Source organism: Rhea americana, unplaced genomic scaffold (assembly GCF_003343005.1).
Source record: "Rhea americana isolate MKP2758 unplaced genomic scaffold, rheAme1 scaffold_70, whole genome shotgun sequence".
Taxonomy (NCBI): domain Eukaryota; kingdom Metazoa; phylum Chordata; class Aves; order Rheiformes; family Rheidae; genus Rhea; species Rhea americana.
Window position 1 is genome coordinate 1856832 of NW_028186868.1, and position 15458 is coordinate 1872289.

Consider the following 15458-nt stretch of genomic DNA (forward strand, 5'->3'; position numbering starts at 1 on the left):
AAAAAAAAAAAAAAAAAAAAAAAAAGTAGATAAGGCATCTATGTAAAAACACATCATTAAAAAGCTTTCTATTAGGAGTAAGCTAATATTTTTGAAATCTGAAATACTAATTAAGATATAAAAGCACTTTAAAATGCTCTAAGAAATACTCAATCCTTTGTGTAGCTTGCTCAAGAGGCAAGCCAGGTTTTACTACACTTAGGACAAGCAGCACCTATGCAAGAAAAGTATATACAAGCAATGCCTGTTCTTTTGCATTATACTTTCCTCTGAGTCAATTCCAATTTGTCAGCAATGCAAATTATCTTTATTTTTAGAAAAAAAGACAAAGAAAAGAAATGACATTTTGGAGAGGAAATTCACAGCCAAACCTTAAGCAAAATTAATCAGTCTTGACTTTGATTAAGGATAATGCAGTCAAACAGCAAGGCTTCTAATGTGATCCTTCTAAATTTTATACTTCACTAGGCAAGAGTCTTCATATACCAAATATTTATATCTACCATTCTGTTACCAACAGATTAAATATACCTTGTGCTCTGCTCTACCTGGGACTCAGGATAGGAAAGTGATACTTAACATTCTCAAATTTATATATCTGAACCTGACCAAACCTGAAATTTTCACACATGCAGCTCACCAAGACCACAGTGCTGGAATTGTGGAAGTTAGTATAGAAAAATAATGTTCATTTCTAGGTCTTATCTAAATAATAAAAAAAAAAAAGTGGCATCATTTTGTTCATTTCCAGTCCGTGCTCTTTAGCATGTTCTGCAGACAGAACCAAAGGCAACAAGGCAAGGATGAACCACACAGCGATGTTAAATCATCAAACTCCTCCCACCATGCATAAATTTCCACTGTCATTGTTATTATCCTGCTTTCTGTCTCACATCATTTGTGCAATTAATGTAGCTCTCCTTAAGACCATTGAAAATCTCATGTTAAACTAAACAAAATAAAATAAATAAAAACAACAACAAAGAAACCGAAGCAGAAAGAAATGGGCAATTCCCTCCAGCTGAACTTCTGCCCGCACGGCACCACGGCAGGGAGCAGTACCCTGGGCTTGTCCCCAGTACTCAGCACTGCACAGAAGGCTCATGGGGAAGGGGAGATGCAGGAAGGGCAGTTTTCAACATAAGGGCTTTCATCACCTAGGAAGCAAAATTAACAAGCTACAAACATATTCCCCTTCAGGAGGGGTTTGCTTTACTTCTCTCTCAGGGGAAGGTGGAGGAAGGGAGATGGAGAAGAGCAAATTGGTTTCTGCTCCTGTGCAACCCCACCCAGCTCCAGATACTCATCTCCTTTTGGACAAAAAAAAATCCTTCCCAGCCTCCAACCCCACCTCCGGGAAATAACGCCCAACAGCTGCACTCATCTCTCCCACTCGCTGCTGTGGACGAGCGATGGGAGAGCCGCGAGGGCAGGCGGCCCAGCAGCGCGCTGAGCAAAGCCCCCGCCAAGCACGGGCACAGGCACAGGAGCACGAGCGCGGCGGGCTGCGGAGAGCGCGGAGGGGCTGCGGCGCGTGAGCCAGCACAGGAGGATTTCCACGCAGGCTGCTTCAGGGAGTCGCCAAAGGTGGGCTTTGTAAACCCTCCTTCCCTCCCTCCCTCCCACCTCCTCGCTGGCAGTCCGACTCTCCTGTCGCCCCGTCCCGTTGCTCCCTTTAATCCTCTCCCTCAGAGGAGCCACCCTTGGGTGCAGCCAGGGCTGAAACCACTGCACCAGACCTATTTATAGAGGAATGCTTAGCCTGGGCACGAGGCTACGTGCGCTCCAAAAGCGGCACTTCGGTCCGGGCAAGAAAAGTACTGCGCAGGAGCCGGGGCGGCTCGCATACAAGCCGGGGTGATGCGGTGCTTCAGAAAGCTGCCAGCTGGCGTGCTGCAGAGACCGAGCGAGCACAGGTGTGTCACGACTCCCACAGCCAGCGCCACTCAGGTGAAGTGCACTGCTAGGTGATTTGAAAAAAAACCTAAATATAAGGCACAAGTCGTTCTTGGAACAACTATCGATCTACGTCATCTTTTGACTTTCTTCTCCGTGTGCGAGCAAAGAAATCGGAAAAGAAGATTTCACTTTTTCATAACAATATGATGAATTGTTTGCACCAGCAACAACATAGCACTGCCAGATTTTAATACCTCCGCCCCAGCGGCATAGTAGCTTACTCTACCATTTATTTCAACACAACAAACATGTAACTAAGATCAAACAAAGGGAAAACGGGAGATGGTCCACAGACGCTTGCACAAATGAAGTAGTTCGTCTTCTCGTAATGACCTTTTTACTTAATAAAAGTTTAAAAAAACATAACTGTCAGAAACTTGTTGAACAAAATCAGAGAGCGAGAGCTGAAACTCAACATAAATRACAATCAAATGTTTAACAAATAGGGCAAGTGTACCTGGAAAGAAAAACACAGCCAGCACTGTATTCTATAGCTACAAAAACTCCAAGCTGCCTAGTGTCCAAAATTAAAGCGACTGTTTGCACATATAAATTCAAAGGGACTTTCTAGTACTCTTTGGGGGTAAAAAAAAAAAAAAAAAAGTTAAGTTCTTCCTGCCTCTAGCATGTCTTTCTAATGCAGAAGCCAAGTATTCGTGTAGTTATTAAAGTACTGGGAAGAGTTAAAGAACAGATCTATTTCCATCATGTTAAAAAATAAAAGTATCCACTTTTCACCAASTCTGTTGTTTATCCTATAACCATCTCCTGAGGACCACAGGGTTCAAATACAGGTGCAGCTGAATCTGGACTGAACACGCCTGCCCTYATCTACACTCACAGGTAAGCTATGCTCCGCACGTGGACGTGACTGCTAACACAACATGCAGTGGCCACCACCTCTGAGAGAGGGTGCATGTAAGCAAGCTGGTCATCAGGATCARACAGGCACACTAATAACCCATTTGGGGTCAGCCCTCTTTCCCTSCTGTATTCCCTGCTACAAGAAGCTCTTCTCTAGAGACAGCTTTGCATTTTACCCACTTTCTATTCTTGTAACCAAGCTCAGATATTCAACACCATGTGATGCACCACACAGTTTCACACGAGCGTCACCCCGAGTCCATTCACTATCTGACATTTCTGCCCAGCCACTCTGGATTCCCAGTCTCCCAGCACAATAAGCCCCTGATGTGAGCTGACCACCTCTAGGTCGGAGTTGGACTCACTCTGCTCTTCACATATTTCCCATCTYTCTTCTTTGAGCAGAAACTCCAAAAATGCACTTAGACTGCAGTTCTCATGTGGTTTTGCAAGCCAGCACAAAGACAGATGCTCATCCCTCTCATTTTACTTCTCCATTTTATGTGCTCAGTAAAAGGATGCATTCACCAACTTGGTTGCATATGCTCTCCTTTGYCTTAACATTACGAGTTACTTTCTACCATGACTTACTTTTCTCATACTATTTTACCAGAGCTGAACTTCATTGCCACCAGCTGGCTCACTGAATTGCTCCTAGATTGAAAACACTGCCAACAAAGATCTAGATTCAGTTCCTAGTTTTTATCAGCAAGACACAGAGCGCACAATTTTCAGAGCAGAACCCAGCAGGAGAGTCAGCAAACTGGCAACATCACACAACTGACCCTCTTGCACCTCTGCCCTTGGCTACACCAAGTCTTCTAGCAGTTACTGTGTTAGCACTTGATAACTCTAGCAGTTCTTCCGTAAAATATGCTTGTTGGTACAATCTAAAAGAATGACTAAGAAAGGGAAGTATCAGGATTTTTGCCAAAACCAAAGGTCAGGAGGTCCATGAACATGCCTATGCTGAGTGTTTTATACCCATCTCCCAGTATTTGACAATTGTGTGGAATACAACAACTTCAGAACTATCCAGCTGCATCAAATAATGCAAGTTTCATATTTTGAAGTGCTAACTAGGATTCAGACCTGCCTCCAGCGTAGGGCTACAAAGATGATCAGAGGGCTGGAGCATCTGCCCTATGAGGAACAGCTGCGAGAGCTGGGCCTCTTCAGCCTGGGGAAGAGAAGACTGAGAGGGGATCTTATCAATGTGTACAAGTACCTGAAGGGAGGGTGTCAAGGSGATGGGGACAAACTCTTTTCAGTTGACCCGTGTGACAGGACAAGAGGCAATGGGTAGAAATTGAAGCACAGGAAGTTCCGCCTGAACGTGAGGGGGAATTTCTTCACTCTGAGAGTGAGGGAGCACTGGCAGAGGTTTCCCAGAGAGGTTGTGGAGTCTCCTTCTCTGGAGATCTTCAAGGCCCTCCTGGATGCAACCCTGTCTAACATGCTGTAGGTGACCCTGCTGAGCAGGGAGGTTGGACTAGCTGATCTCCAGAGGTCCCTTCCAACCTTACTGATTCTATGATTCNCTGGGGAAGAGAAGACTGAGAGGGGATCTTATCAATGTGTACAAGTACCTGAAGGGAGGGTGTCAAGGGGATGGGGACAAACTCTTTTCAGTTGACCCGTGTGACAGGACAAGAGGCAATGGGTAGAAATTGAAGCACAGGCAGTTCCGCCTGAACGTGAGGGGGAATTTCTTCACTCTGAGAGTGAGGGAGCACTGGCAGAGGTTGCCCAGAGAGGTTGTGGAGTCTCCTTCTCTGGCGACCTTCAAGGCCCACCTGGATGCAAGCCTGTCTACCATGCTGTAGGTGACCCTGCTGAGCAGGGAGGTTGGACTAGCTGATCTCCAGAGGTCCCTTCCAACCTTACTGATTCTATGATTCTATGTGCACAATGATGGTTGCACTAGAAAAGTAGTATGAAATTTCATAATGCTGCATGAAGATTACTTGTAACTCATAYTGCAAGTTGCTTCCAGTAATAGAGTCAACTACTTGGAAAAAACTTCCTCTCCCTACCATGAACCTTTAGTTTTGGTTGACAAGTAGTACAAATTGCATACCACATTTGGTTTTCAAATGCATTCACTCTCTCAGTTTTGCAATGTCACTAACTTCCACCCATAGCTTCCTACAAAATGCTGATGGGGCCAGAAAGTAATACACTTCACAAAAATGAAGTCAGCAGGATTACGCCGTACTAAATAAACGAGGAATCTGAGACACAAGGAGGGAAAGTGAATTCCTGAAGTTGCTTAAGTAGGCAGTAGCAAAAACAGGAAAGAAACTTCAGGGGGTTTTTTGGCTGGGAGCTTTTTTTTTTTTTTTTTTAACGTCGTGTATTTATGTACTTTTGCTCAGTTACATTGCCTCTCTGCACATGCTTCAGTCTTAAAATGCTCTTTTCTATTAATGGTAATGATAATCATCTTGGTACACTTAAATTAACACTAATTTATTTCTTTGACTATTTTATCTCCCAGTTGCTGATATATAGAACTGTCATGAACAACAGTAACTGTTGTTAAATTGTTAAAATTCTAAGTAGCTGGAATTATTTTGACTCAAAACCCACTTCCTTTTGACTTAAATGAGACTGCCCATGTGCATTGGCTAAGATGACTAAGGCTGTGATGTAGGCCCACGTGTCTTACAGCATCGCACCACCTGACACCATGCAGTGAGGAATGGGGATGTGGTGGCTAAGTGGGGAGCATGCTGACCAACCTCACTGAATCGCAAGTTGCACATGGCATCTTGCAAAACAATTTGCCCTCATTTAGGGCATTCAAATTGTTCACTTTTCTTCTGAGTGAAGCTGTATAACACCAGGACACAAGAGCAGCACTTTCCACCAGGGAGTGTTTTCAGAAACAAGAGTGGTTATCCTTGCAAAACTGGAGGCAGAAGACAAGAAGCACCAACAGTCAGGGTGTCCTGATACTTTCCACTCTAGCACCTGAATTTTTCTGTTGCTATGTGTCTGCCAACTTAACTGTTAAGAACAACAGCTTTCCATGGTGGCATTCAACTTCAAGCCAATCTGACTTTACAAGTTTCAGCAAAATTTGGGTAAGCTTCTTTTGAAGAACAAGGTAGACTGCAAGTGGCTTTTGGTTTTCTTTCTTTTGAAATTCTACRGAAGCACATTATCCTGGGGCAAGAGAACTGTTTTTGCTGTCCTTGTGAAAATATGCCCAGGATTTGGCAAGTTACAAAGCTTAATATATTAAATCAGTGTTTGAACACGCTCAGTAAAAACTTCATCCACCTTGAATCCACTCATGACAGTAGGCAGTTACTGGCACCRGTTACTAAGCCAGCTCAGGGACTGAGGCAGTCTCTTTCACACTCCTCAATAACTGTTTTATTCCTGTCTGCTAGGCTCCTATAAAAAAAAAAATTAGCAAAACCAAATCATGTCATTAAAAGCMATGTCCTGGTGAATGAAATATGCTCAAGAAGTCCCCTGAACACTCACTAAGATACCAGCTTTTACCTCGTTTGAAACCGTACATGCTATCCTTGCTGAGAGTCGACGTCTCTAAGAAAGGTGATAAATGCAATGTTACCAACACTTCCCTCCCCTCCTCAGGAAGATACAYGGGCATGAGAAGTAGAAGAAACATCTCCCTGATGCTGCGAGGGAGGAAAAAATAAAAACCTGTGCTGGAGAAAGCCTTGTGGAGGAGGGGAGAGAGGAAGTGTAAAAGGTATGCTTTGTTGCAGTGAAACCAACGGAGGAATGCTCCRGTGCACATACTTTGCTAAAAGCCACACGTTTTCCTTTAAGCCTGTTCCATTGTACTTGCCAAAGGAAAGAGGAGAAACCTCACAGAGCGCCTCGGGAGGCCTCTCCTCAGGAAATCCTTACGTCTCCTTTCCTAGGGCTGCTGGTGTTGCTCCGAGCTGCCTGTCAGGCGACCTTTACAAGCACATTACCATGTTTGACAGCAACCCGGAGCCACAAAAACTTTCCAGAGAAGTTATCCCGCTCCGTGAGGTTTCTCGTTTTCCCTGCTGGCTGCGCAGCAGCGTTGCAGGGCTCTGCTAATTATATCAACGCTCGGATACAAACTCACCAAAATAGACGGTGTCCGGAGGCCCCCGGCTGCGGGGAACTGGCCGTCTTCTTCCCGCAGGCCAGGTAGGGAGGCGAAGGGCTTGGGAAAGCCCGGCTGTGCCACCTCCCGCAGCCAAGGGGGACGGCAGAGGACCCCGCTGGGGCCAGCCAACGTCCCTAATGAGGGTGCCCGTCCCAGGGCTGCAGAGGGACGGGGACCAGCCGGGGGGTTAACACCATGAAGGATCCCGGACACGGCAGCAGCAGCAGCGTATTGTTACCCTGACAAAGGGCCCTAGGAYGGCCCCCAAGGGCAAGGGCAGCTCTTACCCTAATTAAGAGACAAAGAGGCACGATTCGGGGATTTTACAGAATCAAGAGATCCCCTCCCAAGCGGGGAGCCCCCTTGGCACAATCGCTGGATTAAGTATTGTTCGCTCTGCCCCACGCGACAATGAGGTGCTCCCGGCTCCGGCCTCTCCGGGAGAAGGCAGCGCTCCGGAGGACAATGCGCGACGCCTTTTCATCCGKCTCTGAACAGCGAACCCTGAGATCTGAAGCTGTTCATTTGACAGTATCTGGAAGGGCAAAGGCCCACCCTGGAAATTAGCTGCTCACATACCGATCCGGGGGCCACCAGGCGTTACCGTGTCTGCTTCTTCAAAGAGGGGGGCCGGGACACACAGCCGCCCCGCGAGGGAGAGGCTGTATTTGCACAACAGCACTACAATGGCAGGATTAAAGGACCACAGCGAAGCTCCTGCATCCCCTGCCACTTTGCTGCTGGCTGGGGATGCAACCCCGAAGGCAGGGCGGCAGCGCTGTCAAGGCAATACACATCTGTGCGCTGCACAGGCGCTTTCTATCCTAACAAACAGGGGAGCGCACAGGAGGCGGACGTCTGCCTGGTGGCGCGGCATGCCTAGGCTGACAGAGCATCGCTTATTTTTGCTCAGACAAAACAGGCTGTGTTGGGGTACCCAAAGCGGTAGCTGCAAACCCACCTGCCAGAAGCAGACCGTGAGGCTCTGGAGTGCACGACATCCGATCCCTGCCGCACACAAGTCCTGATCAAGGGACTCTACATTATTTTTAATTGTAAAAAAGACTGAGTATATTTTGCTCCCTGCCCTGTGGTCATAACACAGTTGCTATATTTTTTTTTTTTATGATTTAAGGAAAGTTCTTACTTCTCATTTTTTTACAATAAGGAAACACCAAGATTTGATGAAAACCTTCTAACATTTTCCAGTTTGCTCTCCCACCACAAACACACCCATACGTACATGCCTCCTGTTCTAATACTGTAGCAAAATTTTCTCTTTCTGTCACCTCCTTCACTCAAAAAAAAATTACCCAGAAGTCTCACCAAGAGGATTCATTTCAGTTGCATTAAAACCACATTAACTTAGGATTGAAAATGCTGCACAACATTCAGCCTGTTTTGTTGAATCCTACAAACGAACCCGGAATTACAGCCTCCAGCTGCCAAGGATTTCCACCTCCTACCTCTTTTTGTGACGAAAGAGTCACCTTAACAACAGCACAGACTACTCTGCTTACCAGAGGATTTTCTCCTAGGTTGGGCCAAGCAGACAGTGTCATTTGACTTGTCTAGACTAGGACAAAAGGTGTGTTTTAAACCAGATAGGCAGGGCAGATTGAATACGAACATGTTAGCTGACCAGGGAGAGCCTTGTTCTCTTGTCAAGCTCCCTTGTTTTGCCCTGTCTCCACTGACATGTCTTAAATTGCTAACGCAAACATTTGATAAAATCCCCCTTACCATCGTCTAGACAAGCCCGTAAAGACATCCGAGCATCCCAGCACCGCCCTTAACTCATGCCCACAGAGCCTGACAATCATGGTTTCAATTTAGAGACGCTTTTCGGTCCTCATTGCTCAACACAACCGTGGGTAGCAAAATCCATTTCAGGAGAACGTTATCCAAAAGCAAGCCTCCTAATAAAGAGTTGTGCAAGAGTGTGAATAGTGTGTTTCTGCAGGCAACCTCTTTCTGCCTTGCAGCAGCAGAGTATAATGCTGCCAAGCGAGAAGGATATCTGTTCTGGTATCTTTATCCATCACTGAAAGCAAGAGAACCCAGCTGTCTGCTCAGCTTCACGGTGTATAGACTCACAAAGAGATTCTCTCTTCACAAAAGCTCAAAAATGAGGCTGACACCGGGCTAAGCAGAGTATGACAACCACTTTCTCTAAAGTATATTGTATGGAAACAATTTCTCAGCTTCCCTTTCATTGGAGTTGTGGAGCTCTATCAGAAAACTTTTTGAGTTTTGCTCTACCACGAAAATATACTCTATTTACTTCAGAAACAGCAAATCTCATCTGATTAACTGCCATTTGCTGGACTTACTTTAGGAAAGAGCTCTCCAATTCTTTTTTTTTTTTTCCCCAAGAATGGTTTTACATATAATTTCTATGGTTCTCTGAAAAAAAAATGTTTAAGTCTAGCTCTGCTCCATCTCATTCTACTAAGAAAATATTTTCAGGAAAAGAATGTTGACACTTCAAGATGCTGAATTCTGAACCCTTCCAAAAAGATCACTAAATAGCCCAAACTCCTAAAATAAGATTAAAACACAGACAAGCTTGTGCACAGGGAGAAACTAATTTTCTTAAATTGCAGCTCTTCTACATGTTTAAATTGGAGTTGGAGCATACTGTTTCTGTCTTCATGTATCTGGCTCTACTTTTTCTTACAGTAAAAACTAGGAAATAAAGAAGTATCAGGAGTCCCAGGAGCAGTTACCTGAACCAGAACAAAAAGCCCAAGCACCTTCCCAAACAATTAATAACTAATTTTTCCTTGTTAAGAGAAACTAGTTTAAGCTAAAATCCAGAATATTCCCTATCCTCAACAGATTGAAAAGCATAACACATTTTACTGCAAGGCTGGAAACAGAAATTCATCTATCCTCACTCACTCACATGACAAACAACCAAACTTTTATGTCCAGCCTTCTAGCTCTATCCAGCCCCAGGCAGAAAATCACATAGGTTGGTACTCAAATACTTCTATAAAGTTTCTCATCATGTTTTACGCATGTTGAAATTCTGTGATGCTCACATTTTTACAGTCTTATGTAACTACTGAGATGCACTTGGGGAAAAAGAAAGGGTGCTCCCATTTCCTCCAAAAACATATGCAGCTTCTAGCTGGCAAGATTTCCTGTATTTACAAAAAGCATTAAAATCAAGCCTAATAGCACCCTGGTGACACAAGACAAGGCAGAAACATCTTTAAAACTGTTTAAAATCGCAAATGGGGTCATTCAACAGGTCCGAGCAGAGCTTCCTTCTCTCCTCCTCCCCAGCAGGCTCCCTCAGGCCATCTGGTGACCAGAAATGCTCTAAGGCCTATTTCTTACCTCAGCGAGTTATCTGGATGTGTCTCCATGTGGGACTCCAGTCCATACTTGCAAAAAAAATCTTTGAAACACACTGGACAATGATAAACTTCCTCCTCAGCCTTCTTATCCCCTTCACCGGATTGAGAGTCCTCAACAACCTTCAGAGAGAGGGAAGAAAAAAAAATCATTAAAGTGAATTTTAAGCAACAAACCAAATGCACATTCTATTCAGAGTCCTCTTAAAAATGAAGTAGCTTTGCTGCAGGCTATCAGAAATGACTTCATTTCGGCAAGAGAGAGAGGGTGAGTGAGAGAGACTGCGTGTGTGTAAGAATATGCACAGCAGAGATGGAGGCTCCAAAAGAGATAAAAGTGTTTAGCTAAGTCATGGATACTTCGGTTCTAATAAGAAACTGTGATTTGAACAAACCTGCATGTTTACATACCACTAAACCAGCATCCCTCCCCCTTCAGAAAGCCAGGCAGGCTGTCAGCCTAAATTATTTATGCCACTGAGTTACTGCCAACTACTAACTCGAGCAGTCCATGGAAAAGCAGTGAACTTCTGCACATTTTCTACAGCCCTCTTCTGATTACAGGAAGAAAAACATGGACAGAAACGAGAGATGTTGAACTTAATTCAGTTGCTACTACTTCGCCATTTAAAGATTGCAAGTTGAAAGAATAAACTCGGCAGCTGCCGTAAATTTTATATAAATGACTGAAATGCAACAGAATATTTCATAAACAAAACCCTACCCTTCAAATAAGTATCTTCTGGTTATTTCTGCATCTCTAATAATGCAGGATTATGCTACTACTAAAGTGAAATACACTATAGTGTTTTTGTTCTCCAGATCAAAAAAATAAAAATGCAAAAATCTAAATCATTGCTGCTTTTGAAGTAAACACTGTTTTTTGAAAGTTCAAACTGCTATCTTGCAAGACTACTTTAATTAAACAGGAAAAAAAAAACTAGGGGAAAAGCTGCAGTGCAGAATAAACAGTTCATCCTCTCCTCATCCAATGTTAACTATGCAATATAAAACTTAGGATTTAAAAATTTAAACAATAATTAAAAAGTCTGTAATTCTTGTGAGGTCTGAAATTAGAAATTTGTTTTCTACCTCAGAACACACTGTTAGTTACACAGCAAAAAACAGTATCTTGAAACATACAGGACTGCAAAAAGACCACATTTTTTGTATTTCTATGCCATCTGCATAAATACAACCACTGAAAGTTTAGGAGGTAGGCAGGAAAGTCTTTCGTTTCGTGCTCTGTAAAGAACCTTTTTTGCAGGTGTCCTTTCCTCTCTGTCTGTCTCAGCATCTTGACTAAGCTTCCGTTTAGACGATAATCGCCGGCGCTTCAGAGGAGATGGGGGAGTCGTACTCGCTGTGCTGTTCGGGTCCTTCTCGTGAATCTTCATGTGCCTGAGCAGGAGGGGGAAGGAAACAGTCTTTCAGCATGCACATGAGGGCTCAAAAGTCCACGTATGTTTTAGTCCCTACGCTCGCTGCCTCCCGGCCCCACGTGCACCACACACATCACGCCACAGCCCAGTGTGGTAGCCTAATAGTAACAAAAAACCAGCAGCTTAGCATCCACTCCTCTCAATGCAAAGAAGTGCCTAGTCTTCAGTTTGCTCTCCTCTTCTTATTTCAGACAGTACCCCAAATGGATCAGTAAAAAACAATCCGTCACAGCAGCACTTCCTAAATACTCTTAGCCTTTTCCTTCTTAACACAGCATATTGGTGCACCCTCGAATCCCATTTCAACTAAAACTTGGAAATTTGAGGTCAAGGTGCATCTGGTAACACTGCTAAGCTGCAGCAAGTATCGCTTGCAAACTCCATACTGCCAAAACATGTTTACAAACCCCCAACACCAATGTAACAACTATGCTTTGTCACATAAAGAAAAGGAAAAGGGGAACAAAGGTTCTGTAGGATGCACTCATACGTCTTCAAAAAGTTTTAAGTTCTATAAATGCAAGTCGTTGTGTTCCTAAACAGCAGCAGATAGACTGATACAAATCTAGCATGTTTCTTTGGTTCTTGGATGTGAAATGAGGGACAAAACGGCCCAATCTCATGAATGTCTGTATACCTGATCCACTTGCCTCTCAGTTTTCCATTTTTGCAGTCTGAGGAAGATACCTTTCATCTAACTGAATGGAACTGGAGGGGGGTATCGTTCCCATGCTGTTCCTTTTGAGTATTCAAAGTTCAGGTGGTATTTTGCTCCCCCCCGCCCCAAACAGATGTAGGGCTTTTACTCCTTTTTTACCCTTCCAGTTTATAGCACTCAAGTGCTTATTGGGGGGAGGGGGGAAATCAAACTTAGGCTACCACATCTCTCAAGTGGAATGGAAATTTTTGCTTCTAACATTGAAGAATCGGAGTGCAGGAATGCAGGGGACAGTTTATCCACAGGACTGACTTCAAAGCAGCACAAGGGAGACAATGTTAATGGCATTTGGTCATGCTCCTTCAGAAGTCACACCACCAAGACTATGTCATTTAACTTGACTGTTCGCTATCATATTCAAACATGAGAGAATGTTGTAATCTAGATGAGTCTTGTATGTCCTCATAACTGCCCGAGTGTTATGACATAAATCAATTTTAGTTTTGGATGCCAAGGCCATGATGCTTCAAGATAACACATGGACCAAACTGACCCACGGTCAGACTCTCCTGAAGCCACTGGGGGACATGCTAGCTGTGCCTATCTGTCACACCGGGGAGTTCAAAGAGGAGAGAGCATCTGCGTGTGCCTGGCAGGACAGATGCTGAATTTGTCTTGACCTCTTTCCCCATCAAGCACTTGGCTTGGACCAAAAGGAAGCTTTAACCTTAGAGGATTTGGCTCTCTCCAGGTTATAAAGGACACAGGGAGTGGTCAGAGGGCTGATGCAGCCTCAGAAGTGCTGTGCACTCCCCTTCCTTAGCCTTGTGGTAGCCTCATAACACTATAAACCAACAGTGACTGATTTATTTGCATAAAGCTAAGCTACCTTGGTTTGCAAAATCTACAAGCAAGTTATCTACAGGTACTGTGGCTTGCCACCTTCCAGGCTCTCTTTCACTGTCTTTATTCTTTTCTTTCCTTAGTATTTTTTTTTCTCTGCCTATGGCACTGCTCTAACTTCTCATGCTAGCCAAGCCAACCCCCGAGCTTTCTGTGGATGAGAAATCAACAGCGTTAAGAGTAGTTGCCTGTATTCATGCAAGAATAACAAAAAAGAAACCAGTCTATTTGTTCAAAGGACTTCTATGCACAATAGCTGAAGATGAACTTGAAAAGCAAGTGGGAACAACAGTAAGCCAAAAACGTAGTATCCAGTTGCACAAGCAAAGCAAATCCTGGAAGGTGGGGTTTGAGTTTTTTTGGTTTTGTTTTTGGTAAACTGCTTTCCAAGTTGTGATGAGCTCTTGTGCCTATGCCTGTCTGTCCTCTCCACCCCAGACACAGACAGACACACAAGGCCTGCATGCTTAACCTTCTGGCAGTTTGGCTGATGCATAGCTAACATTGTTTGGCCGGTTACTCTTCAGAGAGCTAGAGAGCGAAAGCAGTCAAGCAAAAATCACATTCACCCAGAAAACAAACAAATAAACAAAAATCTCCTTCCATACAGTAAGTGTGGGACTTTTTGTTTCTGTGTTCTGTTAAAGATTCCTTTCTGTCACTAACAAGCATACAAAATTCCTGTTCAGTAGCTACCCATGCAAAACAGCTTCCTTAGGGCTAGGTTCTTTCCTCCTGCTGTTTTCCCATCTGTTTAACTCCGCTTGTTTCAGTGGTGCTGCTCCTCCTTGAGAGGGGTGCGATGGCACATCCACAGTTTACAAACAGGAGAAACAGTGGAGATTTCCAAGCTCGTGTCAGCCTGGCCTGGCACCTCTGCATGGCATGACATAATGCATGCAAACACCCTGGCTCCTGCAAGTCCCCAAAGCAGTTCGTCCAGCCACATCTGCAATGTAATATATGCTAAGAAGGCAGAGTTTGTTAATTCAGGTGCAGCATGACAGTGCTGGTGCTGTGCTACATTTGGTGGCAGCCACTAACTCTCCCTGCTGCGTTCCCATGCACGCTTCTGCCGTGCCCTGCGCCAGAGCAGCACCCCTGCCCACTGCAAGGAATGTGGGAATCTCTTCATGTTTCAGCCTTGCACATTTGAAAGGAAGTGGCCTGAGCTATTGAACTATAAACAGGAAGACACTCCATCTGCACCTTTGACTTTTACTGTGTAGGTCAAATATCACAGACACTATGATAGCCCTCTGCATGCAATTATTAAGAGGGAAAAAAAAAAAAACAAAAAGCCAACCCCGAAACCAAAGCACCAAGTTCCACAGTACTCAAGGAGAGTTGCAGCCTGTCCACATTACAGGGAGCAGGTTTATTCCTTTGACAGGTTAAGCAAGTTTCACTACATCAAGTCAAGGGTGGAGAGGAAAGAGATTACTAGAGCTACAACCCAAGATAAGTGGGAAGATAAAGGAAAACAGTACAAAGGACAGACACAATCTTCACCTCTCTCTTTTACTTTGCAATAGGGATGCCATTCTGCCTTGRGAAAACATTTATCACTCAGCTTGGCTTGAACAGCAGCAGATGCCAAGCGGCATCCACGTCTACCATGTTTTCTTTAAAAGTTAAACAGTCCCTTCACCAGGGCTCTTTTTGTTTAAAAAGCTTCCTAATTAAAGGAGGGTAGGGGGAAACAACAGTATTTGTGTTGCCTTACCCGCCTTTAGAAGATTTTTGCCTCGATTAGATCTCACATGTATCACTAAAAATGCAGGAACAAAGCTGTGCTTAAAAGTTGTTTTCCCATTGTGACTACAATGACATATTTTGGCCTGACAACACTGGCGTATTTTGAATATGAAAGTCAGGATCWTAAGTTGGCCTGGCTTTCAGCATCTGCTGTGATAAAGGAAACTGATACGAGTCTTCAATTCTGAAAAGCAAAGATAAACTCTCAGCATTTTAAATGTGAAGGAAAAAAAAAAGAGCAAAATAAGAGAGATTCACAGGAAAGCTGATGTTAAGCCACAGATCCAGGTTACAATAACACGTGCCAAGCAGCTCTTAAGTGACGACAACTTCAGCTCAGAAGAAAGCCAGAGCCACAGCTAATGGAACGTTGCTTTCTTCTAAAT

General features: G+C 44.1%; 1 protein-coding gene across 1 annotated transcript in view; it reads right to left on the reverse strand.

Moving 5' to 3' along the window:
• Positions 1-15458, reverse strand: part of RREB1 (ras responsive element binding protein 1) — a 125602-nt gene that overhangs the window by 30711 nt on the left and 79433 nt on the right. Inside the window, exons 6-7 of the mRNA XM_085321678.1 lie at positions 11568-11712; positions 10295-10434 (exon numbers count right to left, since the gene is read on the reverse strand). Of these exons, the coding sequence (XP_085177804.1) occupies positions 10295-10434; positions 11568-11712 (285 nt within the window). The remainder of the gene's footprint in view (positions 1-10294; positions 10435-11567; positions 11713-15458) is intronic.